The sequence below is a fragment of the Coregonus lavaretus genome (assembly GCF_964263955.1).
Source record: "Coregonus lavaretus genome assembly, chromosome: 4".
In the NCBI taxonomy this organism is placed as follows: Eukaryota; Metazoa; Chordata; class Actinopteri; order Salmoniformes; family Salmonidae; genus Coregonus; species Coregonus lavaretus.
Genome location: NC_139991.1, coordinates 26872778 through 26885789, shown reverse-complemented (window position 1 = coordinate 26885789; position 13012 = coordinate 26872778). Strand labels below are relative to the sequence as shown.

Below are 13012 nucleotides of genomic sequence, written 5' to 3'. Positions count from 1 at the left end.
TGCTCTCTGAACAGCCTCAAATTGACTGGATGTCCTTTGGGTGGTGGACCATTCTTGATACACAAGGGAAACTTTGGAGCATGAAAAACCCAGCAGCGTTGCAGTTCTTCACACAAACCAGTGCGTCTGGCACCTACTACCATACCCCATTCAAAGTCACTTAAATATTTTGTCTCGCCCATTCACCCTCTGAATGGCATACATACACACTCCATGTCTCAATTGTCTCAAGGCTTAAAAATCCTTCTTTAACCTGTCTCCACCCCTTCATCTACACTGAGTAAAGTGGATTTAACAAGTGACATCAATAAGGGATCATAGCTTTCACCTGGTCAGTCTACGTCATGGAAAGAGCAGTTGTTCATAATGTTTTGCACACTCATTGTACATTGTGTAATTTACTGTTAGTCCTTAACTAGCACCATAGAGATATCCAAAGTCAAACCAAATTGACCATAGGCATTACGATTGGGTATTGATGATTACTTGGGTGCTGCCAGCTGTGGGCAGGCTTGAAATATACCCAACCCAAGGAAAACTGTGGCGTACCCTTAATTCTGTGAAAAATAAATCCTAATCATCTCGCACATCTCAGGTCTTGGACAGACTGACTTTATGACCAAAATTATTCTATTTACCCTTTGTAGTACATTTTGACACTAGAATAAATGTTTCTGAGTCATCAATGCCACATATGCCGTTTTCAACCAGAGAAGTGGGTGTTTCGATTCAGTCTCTCTTTAAGGCAAAATCACTCAAACCTACCTGTAGACCTCAATGAAGTGTTCATACTCTGACACAGGGTCAATTTGGTCGATGGAGGTGTGGATTTCTTTGTGGACCTTCACTATTTCATCAGTTAAGAGACTGGTGATTTCACTGTATTCCTCCAAAATCCCCTTCCTGGAAATTACAGAACAGTCGGAAAATCATAAAACAAGGTTAGAATATGCTCAATTTCAGTTTGAGAAAACAAGCAATCTATAGTATAAATCGCTTTGAAATATAATTTCAATAACAAAAAATATCGTATTCTTATTTCGTTGAAGTCGGTGGACCAAACTGAAAGTAAAAGCCTCAAGCGCAAGTCTCCACTGTATTGCAGGGAAATGGGATGCAGGGGAGGGGGATAGTTGTTTAGAATGCAGCCTAAGTGTTGTTGCAATTCGCCTAACTTCCACAAGGGGGAATGTTAGAAATAGTTGCTTAAAGTAAAACTGCATCCAAAAACTATTTTGTTATTTGTTTAATTAGTCCATTGTTGATATACTGTAGTCCCAAAATGTTTTGCATGTCAGCAATCAAGTTTTCAAGATACAGAACTTTTAAAATAGATAAATACTGCCGGTATGAGGCATTTAGCGTCATATGATGCCGGCTGTAAACAAATACCAAAAGATAGTTTTTGGGTGCAATTTTACTCAGTGTTGTAGTACTCGAGACCGGTCTCGAGACCACATATTGAGTGTCTCGGTCTTGTCTAGCGACTAGCGACAAATCTAGCGACTTTTTCTGGCGTTATTGGAGACTTTGACGTGAAAGCACGTATCGTTCTTACTCTTCTCAACGAGCAGCGGGTGCTGCCGTGGGCCCCACCCCCGTCCCAAAGCACTCACAGGCGGCCCAGTCCTTGCGCAGCAGTCCCTCCCAGCTGCAGTCAGAGCAGGAGATGTTCATTTGCAGTCTGGACGCGGAGGGGTGAACATCTCCTGCTCGGACTGCAGCTGGGAGGGGGGACTGCTGCGCGAGGACTGGGCCGCCTGTGAGTGCTTTGGGACGGGGGGTGGGGCCCACGGCAGCACCTGCTGCTCGTTGAGAAGAGTAAAAACGATACGTGCTTTCACGTCAGTCTCCAAAAATCTCCAATAACACCAGAAAAAGTCGCAAGATTTGTCGCTAGTCACTTTTTTGAAAATGTGTCGCTAGAGGGGTCTGAAAACTCGCTAAATATAGCGACTAAGTCGCTAAGTTGGCAACACTGACAATAGGTAAGCAAACCAGGTATTGAAAAAGTTTAGTCCGAAGTGTTGGCTAGTAGGCTATTTGTGATGCGCAATTGTCGTCATGCGCTGTTTGCATCAGGGGCGTAGACATTGATGGGCCTGTGTGGACAGAGGCCCATCCACTTGGGAGCCAGGTCCTGACAGGCCCACCCAATCAGGTTGATGTGGTTTAAGCATTGTTGTGCACTTACACCATCAAATGTGTCTTTTTTTCTATTTAAACGTGTGAAAATCTGAAAAATCTATAGGAAAACTCGATTTTTCACACAGGGTGCCTTTCCTTCGCTGGGTGGGCCATTTGGGAACTTTTGGGCAAACTTAGATTATACCCACTTCTCCAGGCAACACTGCATAGGGCCGATGGAAAGACAGCAGTCGCACACAGCATGATGTTAAAGGATAAGCAGTCCATAAACTCTGACATAATAAGCCAGTAGGTCCACAAAAACACAACCATTAAGCAATTCCCAATCGAAATGTACAACTATTACTTCCCGTTGCAAAAAACATTTCACGTTTAGCACACAAAGTAACCAGTGACCTAAAGTTTAAAGGGGAACTGACAGCGTTTTAACTACTTTGCAGATATGAAACACACGATCATAATATCAATCAAAAATATCAATTTCCCAGTTTATGCTACAAAACCAACTTTATAAGAGGTTTTAAAAATAGGTTATATTTGACTCAACATTCCATGATGTACACTAAGGCATTGTTGACAGAATAGATGGATGCAGTTCAATGCATGATTAATAATTCGCCAATCCATTTCTTGGTAGTCCAAAATATATTGCTATCAGGTTGTAAATCACAGCTGGCCTGGTACATTGTTTGCTGCCTCCATTCGGGATGCACGGTTTCAGTTTCAATGACTCAATATTCTGGACAAAAACGGACGAATGTAACTAAGGCTGGGAATGTCAATACAATCAAACTAGCAAGGGCAATGATCACAAGTCAGTCACAACATGGCTAATAGGCTAGCATATCTATTTATGTAGCAAGCTAAGAACACAGAGTCTAACGTTAGCTAGATAGCTAGCTAGCTGCTAGGAGGATGTCATGTCATGCTATTGGCGGAGTGGGTGAGTGACTGACTTTTTCCCTTTATATCATTTTTCGGAGGCTATACACAGCTAGAGATGCAGGTGTGATTTGGTTAGCTGGCAAGAACTTGAACAACTGTTATCCAGTTAGCATATGTCTTGCGTTCGCAAATTCACTCTGGCTATCTACTCCGACTTCAGAGTGCAGAACTGATGAATTTACGAACGCGCAACACCCGCTGAATATGACAAGCGTCAGTAAACGTAGGCAAAAAAAGTAATAGTTAGTCAAGAACGCTCTAGATAACATGTAAACAGCCTAGTCACCTCTGCTACGGCAAGAAAAATGGTCACAGTGACATGTTTTCTCATTTGTGTCTGGAAGTAGCTAGCTAGCAAGCTAGCCAGCTTTAGCCAGTTAGCTTGGGTGCTTGGTTGGGACAAGCATGCATTGGCAGGCAAGCTGCAGAAGGATGAGGAGGCTACAATTCCCCATTGTTTATCAGTGCAATTTTGACGGCCAACTAGCTGAAAAAAGTTTCAGAGGGTTTATCTAATCTTGCTCATCTTGCTCTGGCTAGCATTAGTTGTTGATCTTGTTGTTGTTGATGTGCATAACTGAGGGAGAGAGAGCCTACCTTTTCATGGTGGTTTGATCAATAGGACTGTAAAGTTCTCAAATGTAGAAATCCATTCAGGTGTATTTTGTGGCTTTTGGCGAATGCGTTCTAATGAGCTAAAGTCGCGGTGATGCAACTGCCTGTAAACACACAGTCCAGTTCAAAGTGAATGATGGCAGGCCCGTGTGGCAAATGGCTTGTTTGTATGAAGGCCTACTGTAGCTCTGATTGGCTATAGCACAGCAGTCTGTATAGACTCCGGTCCTGGACAAGACAATGTTTTTATTCGATTTTATTAACTGCAGTGTCTATTAATTGTCCAAATGCACGGCCACTTTCCCGCTCTATATTACTATAGAATTTTCACAAATGCCTTAGTATACCTAACTCCCAAACATTTGAAGAATTTATGAAAATGTGAAAAGAACCATATCTAAGTGACCGCGTGTCAGATTCTTATATTTTTGTCATTCTTCCTGAGGGTGTATATGAACAGATTTTAATAAGATTTCATGGTCGCTAAAATGCTGTCAGTTCTACTTTAAATGCAACAATGTTTCACGCACATAAGTTATTTTCAAAGAGATGGCTAACAACAGCAAGCGTGCTGCAATAAAAAACACAGTTCCACTCAATAGATCATGATCATTTGAAAGTTAACTTCTTGAAAGTTAGTCTTGAAAAGGGAGAAGCTAACAAATTAACAACAACACCTGCTGCAAACTAGACGACAACAAATGCTAGCTAGCTAGACCGTGGGGAAACTACTGCTCGCTATTGCACAATGACCTGTTGGCCTTCAACATTTACATTTTAGTCATTTAGCAGACACTCTTATCCAGAGCGACTTACAGTTAGTGAGTGCATACATTTTCATACAAGAAGGCAGAAGTTCCAATACGTTTTTGTAAAAACGGTCCCACCCATTAAATCAAAATGTGATTGGTTGATTCCATTGTCACTCCAAAACGTTGCCCTAATACAGTTGAATGGCAGATGCCTTTATCTAGCGTCTGATGGCCTAGCTAATGGCTGACTTAGCTAGCTAGATTTATCTCCCCAGAGACCAGCAAAGAAAAATCCTGATTGGATAATTTTTTCCCCTTTCCTTTCCAACAAAATCTGAAGAGATGAAATCAGGACATCATTGAAAATAATAATATCATTATTATTACAATCATTATTTTACAAATCCTTAGCCCTTCACTGAAGGCGTAGAAGGCCCATTGTTCCCCACTGTGTTTGGGTTAGTAATAATTTGTAGAGTGGCTCTATTTGCCCTCAGCATGCATTCTTTCACTATTCTGAATGTCTAAAGAATCCATTTGTTTTTCTGAAATATGAACACAGAAATACTGGACATTTTGAACTCTTATTATGGTGGTGATTTGACAAAATTACAATCATGGTCTTTAATTGGACTCGCATTTTTCTGGTCTCGGTCTCATCCCCTCTCCGATCTTGGTCTTGACTTGGACTCGATTTGCTCCAGTCTTGGTCTTGAATCGGTCTCACTTTAGGTGGTCTCGAACACAACACTGGTTTTACTTTAAAGCAACTACTTCTAACTTCCCCCTTGTGGATTGCTGACATGCAAAACATTTTGGGACTATATCAATAATGGACTAATTAAACAAATACCAAAAGATAGTTTTGGGGTATAATTTTCCTTTAAACAGGACATTCTGAAAAAAGAGGATGCCTCTGCCTCCTAGTAATCCCATGACAGCTATGAAATTATGGGATTAAGCCTCATCTGGGATCTAGTCCCACATGACAACAATAACTCTTAACTCGCTATACTAAAATAATTCTGGATTTATGTAATTCTGAAGAATGTTTAAATTGCCTGACATGTTAGGGTGTCACAGATATGGTAATCTGCAGTGTGCTTCTAGACATCTAGGTTGGACATTGCAGAAAAGGAACACTGCACAGTGACATATGCACCCAAGTGTGTTTACCAACAGCATTTCAGCCCGTAGACCTTCATCAGTTCTTAACCTCAGAGTCGGGACCAGTGGTGTAGTGGAAGTATAGGGTACTTTACTCACTGCGAACAGCGTTGTAAACCCACCTTATTTTTCCACACTACATCACTGGTAAAGACGTAACAAAGTAACATGACTTAAAGTAACATATCATAAAGAATTGAAACATAAAGTAACCTAACATAAAGTAACCTAAAATAACAAACACACTTGGAGCATACATCGCAGTATGCAGCCTGTTATTTTTTTGTTGATCTACTTCCAGCATCTTCTCAAAGCCATTAGATATTATGCATATGTTGTAATCCCTTCTGAATCTCAGCTGGACACACTCACAGTGCACTGATCATCTCCTCCTGCATCTTCTGCAGGGAGTCGAGGAGGAGGGGCAGCGTGGTGTCGTGGTAGTGCTCCTGGTGGAGCTGGGCGCTCCGCACCGCCAGCACGTACTGGTTGTGGAGGTTGTGGAGCTTCATGGTGGTCTTGTCGTAGCGCTCCCTCGCCTTCTCCGGCTCCTTGCCTGAAAATCAAACCAAGAAGGAAAAAGTGCTGTGCTGCTGGTTTGTATGGAGGTTTAATTTGGGTGTGCCTCATCATTCGCCTCCCAAGACATGTCAGTCATACGATCTGCCTCCAAAGGTTAGGTGTGGTAGGTATTGATGCACTTCAGATGGTTTCTACTAAGACTTCATACATTTATTCTAAGGAAAACTGTCCTACTAAAACATATTAAACTTGAGTTTTCTGTCAATGTTCAGTAGAAATGTTTACCTTTCACCATTGCTTCTCTGTATTTTTCTTTGGCACTGTGAGCATCCTTTGTTAATTGTCTATAGGTGCCTTTCAACTTTTCTAGGTCGCTTTTTGTCACCTAGAAGAGATCATATCGGAAAAAACAAAAGCAACATTAGCATCTTTGACATAAGTAAAGTTCACCTCATTTACACTCTGACCACAAATGTGAAAGACCCTGTCAACAAACGCCCCATAACCGTAAATAAAGTCAATGCACAGGAAGGATAGTGTATGAAGAAACAGTAAATGTGTGTGTGTGTGTGAGGTGAGTGTATACAGTACCTTGTTCATTTCGGACTCGATCTGTGTGTGGATGCTCTGGTAGCTCTTCTTGACCTGCTGCTTGTCTTTGATCATCATAGTGAGTCTGTGCAGAGGGCCCGAGTTCAGCTCCTCTGCGTGACACTTCATAATCTTACTCAGCTGTTCTGTCTGCTGGACCATGTGGGCCCAAGACTGGAGAGATGGAGGTGGAAGACGAGAGGGAGGTGGAAGAAGAGAGAATGATAGATGAGAGAGAAGGAGAGAGTGGAAGAGAGAGAGAGATATAGGAGATTGAGATGTCACGCCTGATTTCAGTATATAGGAAAATCAACTGGAACTTTTTAGGCATGATGTATTGTGCTAGTCTTTTCTTCTTCTAAGCAAACGCATTTAACGCCTTGGAGTCCTGTAGAAAACGTTCTACACAACCCTGTGACTGATATCCCACTATAACCAACCCAGTTCCACACTTCCCTTCCAACATCCTGCTCAACAGCACAAAAACAACCCACATTCATGTGTGGGAGCCCCACAGGTAAAAACATCAGATAAAAAGGGAGACATGGTCTTAAATTAATCTACATGTTCACTGGTGTGTGTTGTGTCTGTAATAATATAGCATATAATTACTGCTTTGGGGGTCAACAAACCACCATCTGATCATCTCCTATCTCACCTTAGGTTGCTGTAGTCTGTGTTCACTGTTGGGTTTGTATTTAATCTGTCTGTACTGTGTATTGATATGTTTGTATAGGCCTATACCTTGGAGACGTTGCTGATGTAGTCCATCTGGGAGGAGTTGTCGTGCTTGTCCACCTGCTGGCTGATGTTGAGGAGAAGTGAGGCGTACTCCTTGTCGCTCTTCACCCGTAGCGTCATGAAGCGCTTCACCGTCTCCAGCAGCTTCAGCTCCCAGTCCTGCAGCTTCAACAGCCCGTCGTGGGAGTTCCGCAGGTCCCGTCCGAACCCCATCGTCCCTCTTCCCTTCAGTCTTCCTCAAGGCACGCTGTTTAGTCTCACTTCGCCGGGCCGGGAGGATGGGGAATCACCCTCAGGTCTGCATCTTTCCTGGGAGGAGGAGGATTGAGAGAGGGACAGAAAACTAATAATTGATTTTGGCACATACAGAAACTATAGTACATGCGTGAAACCTATTTTTCTACAAAGTACAGCACACAGTTGCTGGAAGGTTTTCTATGACATAGCCTAAATAAAAGGTACTCCTTTGATTCTCCAAACCCTTTATAGACTGCAACAACCTTATTATGCAAGAGGCAGAGTTCTCTGAAATAAAGACCCATGAATGGGGAGGGGAGGGCGACCAGCTTAGGTCAGGAAGTGGGTGTGAGAACAGTGAACAGCCCAAAACAAAAATGTAACAAGAGATGCAACACATAGCCTAGCCCTAGCCGCATCACACCATCTCTCATCTCTGCTCTCAGGTAGCCTAACTATTTATACCACACTGAGACATTTAAACAAAGTCGATAGGGAGGCCAGAAACCATTGTCTGATATACTGTAGCTACAACAACAGGATGTAGGCTAGTCTATCTCGAACATGAGATAGAAGGGTCAACCTTTATAGATAGGGCAGATTATACACAGACAGACAGCACAGAGACATGTATAATCACTCTACAAGATATTTAATCCGTTTATACCTCAGGGGGGAAACGCGCATTATCTCCATGTCAGATGTCTTCTGTTCTGCTCCATTGTCTCACACAAAATAATTTTAAAGGGAGTTATGTCTCACAAGGGAGTGCTAATAAATAAAGTACCAAGAACATATCTTGAAATAACAGTTTTGGAAGTTAGAAAGTTCGGCAAACACAACTTGTCAAATATGTACCAAGCACCCCAGAGGCTAGAAAAATGTGATTTTCTATTGGGAACGTTGTTGCGTGTGTCCCAGTCAGATCAAACATGCCACCCACTGTAGACTAATTGGAAGGGAACGTCTTCAAATAGTGTGCCTTGATCTAATATTTGAAAACTATGCAATCTCCCTTATGAGAATGGAGTGGCTGAAATTCAGAGAAGTATAACCTTAACAAGAACCGCCTCATTTGAAACCGTGTTATTCGTCAAGCAGGCTTGTCTAACTTGGGTCATAAATGGGTCATAGAATGAATACTAGGACAAGCGCAACAAGAGGCTACTAAGCAAACACAAAACGTCCTCCACATTCAGGAAACCTTTTTAGTCTTGAATTCTCACAAAGTCATGCACTCAAAATTATAATGGTACAGAAGATCATGTGAATTGTATTTAGGCTGTCCATGCAAAATCAAGTGGACGGAGTGTCAGGTTTGTGGACACGGGTCACAGTAAAATATTCAGGCTTGTTGCACATTCTTGGCAAGATGATGTGAGCACTGCCTGAAAGGAATTCAAAAGGCGTAATTTTACCACCCACAAGTCACAGGCTGTCAACAAGGCTGAGGTACATGACTCCACTCTACAGTGTGAGTACTGAAACTATACAGTTTATAGCTACTGTCTCTGATTTATTTCAAAACAAGCTTAAAATGCCATTACAGAAGCTGGATCAGAAGCAAATCTTCAATAGCAGAAAACAAAAGCATGAACCTAACCTCAAAATGATAACATAGGCCTGTTATCATTGGAGGAAACCCCATAAACTGACATACACTACGCTACTAAAAGTGAACTAGCTTAACAGGGACTTCGCCATTCTAGAAAAGCTTTTGTATTAGCCTAGGCCTAATAGCCATGCATTTTTGTGAAACTTGATATCCTGGCTATCGCCTGCCCCTTACATTACTGTGAACAGTTAACATTCCCTTTACTGGTGGCTTTGAACACTTACCTATAGCCACAGGCAACACCACACGTTTTCCTCAACAAATAACATTTTCTAGAACACCTACCTTTACTCAGATATGATCAAGGGAGCATCTTCAGTAACACATTAGTCAACAGTGCATGTTCAAGTCATCAGTGACCTACCAAATGTAAAAGCCACCAGCAAGCATCCTGAGAAAAAGGATGAAAGGAAACCACAAAGTGGTTATTATGCAATTGATGTAGGCCGGCCTAAGAATCAAGCCATGGGACAAGTAGCCTACAATACCAACAAGAGAACGCTTAGGGGGGCCGCAGCTACCTATTCTCAAACATCGTGGGCTATATGACAAAAACACAATACTGGATTGTTTTGTATGTTTCAATGTGAATTTTAGCAAACTATAGGCCTAACAATGACCAGACTGATTTATCCCACTAAACTAAAGCCACAAAATGTCAGTGTCTGACTTATAGGGAGACAAAAGTGGTATTGGAAAACACCAACTAGGGATGGGGTAAGAAATCGATACAGTACAGTATCGCAATATACATTTTGCCGATTTTATATTGATACTGTGCCTCCAAGTTTCGATATGTAAAAATAATAAAATAACTAGGTAGTTAACGTTAGCTAGCACTATTCAGTTGTACCTGCGCCAAAACTCTGGTATTTCTCATCCTATAGCCATATTATTTTTTTATGTTTTAAAATGGTGTGCCAACATGTTTTGAGTACTTTTATCTTCCAAAACTCGTTTTTCTAATGGCTCTCTTGTTCCTCTGCAGCAGACATATAGTGAGCAATACGTTTGGAACATCAAATCGAATAAAATCTCAGAATCTAATCGCAAAAGCCTACATAAAGAATCATGATAAATATAGAATCGCAAAACATATCATATCGGCACCCAAGTATTGTGATAATATTGTATCGTGATGTCCCTGGCAATTCCCATCACTACCACAAACTTACAAAAACAATGGAGTTGACTGCAAGAATACATTTCAGCATCTGACATCCTGATACACAAAGACCATAGAATAGGTCTGTGTTGTTAGTGGACATTCAACACCTTTCAAGCCTTTTTTCTCCATGCTACACAGTATCATTAGCCTAACGCAAGAGAGAGCAAAGCTGCTGACTTGCAGCTGCAGAGAATTGGAGCTTCAGGAACAGGAAGCTGTAAACAGTGTTACACCTTCACCTTTTTCCCTGACACAAAATGGTTGTTGGATGGTGGACCCTCAAACATTTCACATGGAAGAGGTTCCTCCATCATCAGGCAGGCACGTCTCAATACTTAGCCTTTAGGGTCTACGAAGACAACATTGAAAATTAAGCTCACAGGCTTGCATAACATACTGAGTCATCCACAATAAAAAAAATAGCCTCTGACTGGCCATCTAGTGAAAGTACAAGAAGAGGGAGTTTGTTGCGTCACTTACGCGACAGATCACTTTGACCTGACAGTGTATCGTGACAACAACAAACCTTGGGTACAAAAAATAAATTCAGCCAAAGCCAGCACATTTCATAAGCCCACAGATGTGGAAAAACTTGTCAAACAATAAGTCAATGATAACGATGAACAGCTCTCAATTTCAAATTACTCTTTGTAGTAAAAGATGTAGGCTCTTTCAGTCCAAGCTTCACCAAGAGCTAATAAGGTTTCTATTGACAGAGTTTTATGACAACGCTAGAACCTAAATGAGGGACGAGCAAGGTGCAATGCCCAGACTATTTGGATGATTTAATGCAGCCTGTAACAGAGTTACAGTAAATGGGTGTCAAATGGGCCATGATGTTGTTTTTTTAGTCACATTTGGGTTCCTTTCCTACCTAATGTGTGCAACAAATGACTAGTCAAACAGTGTGGTTGAACTTCTACACAGGAGTATGACAGTGAAATGTCTTCTACAATCCTCTCTCACCAGCAATAACACAATTAGGGTGGGTGGTGGTGGGCTGCTGGAGGAGATCATCAGTGGGAGTTAGCTAAGCTCAACAAGGATTTGCAGTGTGCTACAGAACAGGGTATGTGGGGGCACTGCTACTTGAATACCCCATCTGAGTGAGCAGTCTAGTAAAGGAATGTCCTCCTCATTCTTCTCACTGTTGTGGCATGAAAAGGTCATGGACCACAAGGCTGACAGACATAAACAGTGTCCTGACATTAAACAACTGATGATGATATATTATTTTCTGGACTTACATTTCTAACCTATGTATGTAGCTTAATGTAGGTGGTAAGTGTATGCAAACACTGTAGTTAGGCTATTCGTCGGCCAAATGTAATCTGTTAGCTATCTATGACGGGAGAGAATATTGGACACAGCTGGCTGAGTGTGACAAAAGGTTTTGTCAAGTCCTCTTGGACGAGTTGGCTGTGATAAGGTTTGCTGTAACTGCATCCGTTCCATCCGCCCATTTTGTGGCAATTCATAGTACAGTACTTCACAGCAGTATTGCACGTTTACCCAATAATACTGGTTATAATGCCAACAAGTTGTCATGTCAGAACAATTTCTGCAAAACAATAACAATCATGATTACTATTTGAAAGCTGACATTATTTGAACTGTTTCACCTAAAATGGCTATTTAACACAGCAAGGGCTGCCTAACGTTACATGTTTCCCATCGCGAGGAAAGTTTTTGTTAATATTATGCAGTTAAGGCATTAGCTAGTAGCTAGAACAACACATTTTCCAACGCTCCTTACAGTGTGGCGGTGCCTCTTCTTACCAAGCACAGTCCAGTACGTTAGTTAGTTTGCTAGCAAGAGTAGGCTAACTAGCTAAATCTGAACATAATCTGATTCACATTGGCAAGCTAGCTTGCTAACTAGCAAACTATCTTTGCGTTAGCGTGCTAGTTAACATTACCCACAGTGACTATTTTACGGGTGATAAACAGCTACATATTATAAAGGTCGCTATAATAATAGCATGGCTAATTAAGTTATCCGTGTTTTTATTAGCTTGCTAGCTAACCCGCTAGGTAAAGTTAGCTATTCCTGCTAATAATGTCGGGTGCCTGGCTGGACGTTTTTTTCTTTAGGAAAAAAATCCTAAACCATTCCTCGAAAGTGTTCGTTCTCTAGCAAATATCAAATCTACATGTCGATCCCATTCAAATAGACAGTTGATACAATCGATGACAGATTGCACTCACTTTACAATGATAGTTTCTTTTCTCTTCTACTATTTCTCAGTGTTTCCTGATTCCTTGGTATTCTTCTTTTCCTTTGCTCCGCTGCCTGAGTTGGGATTCGGGAGGGGTTTCCGCTCGAGCTCTGTACTGGTACCATAGGATTATGACGTGTGTGTAAAATATTGTGTTTTAGAAAGAAAGAGAAATGGTTAAATTACACAGCTCTGATCCTGATATACAGTGCCTTCAGAAAGTATTCATACCCCTTGACTTATTCCACATTTAGCTGTGTTACAGCCTGAATTCAAAATTGATTAAATATAT

General features: G+C 41.4%; 1 protein-coding gene across 2 annotated transcripts in view; it reads right to left on the bottom strand.

Annotated features, from left to right (window-relative positions):
• Nucleotides 1-12811, bottom strand: part of fer (fer (fps/fes related) tyrosine kinase) — a 46838-nt gene extending 34027 nt beyond the window's left edge. For both annotated transcript variants that reach the window (XM_084158952.1, XM_084158953.1), the window contains exons 1-6: nt 12710-12811; nt 7485-7790; nt 6741-6914; nt 6435-6534; nt 6000-6183; nt 766-903 (exon numbers count right to left, since the gene is read on the bottom strand). In XM_084158952.1, the coding sequence (XP_084015078.1) occupies nt 766-903; nt 6000-6183; nt 6435-6534; nt 6741-6914; nt 7485-7694 (806 nt within the window). In that variant the 5' untranslated portion in view covers nt 7695-7790; nt 12710-12811. The remainder of the gene's footprint in view (nt 1-765; nt 904-5999; nt 6184-6434; nt 6535-6740; nt 6915-7484; nt 7791-12709) is intronic.
• Between the last annotated feature and the right edge of the window lie 201 nt (nt 12812-13012).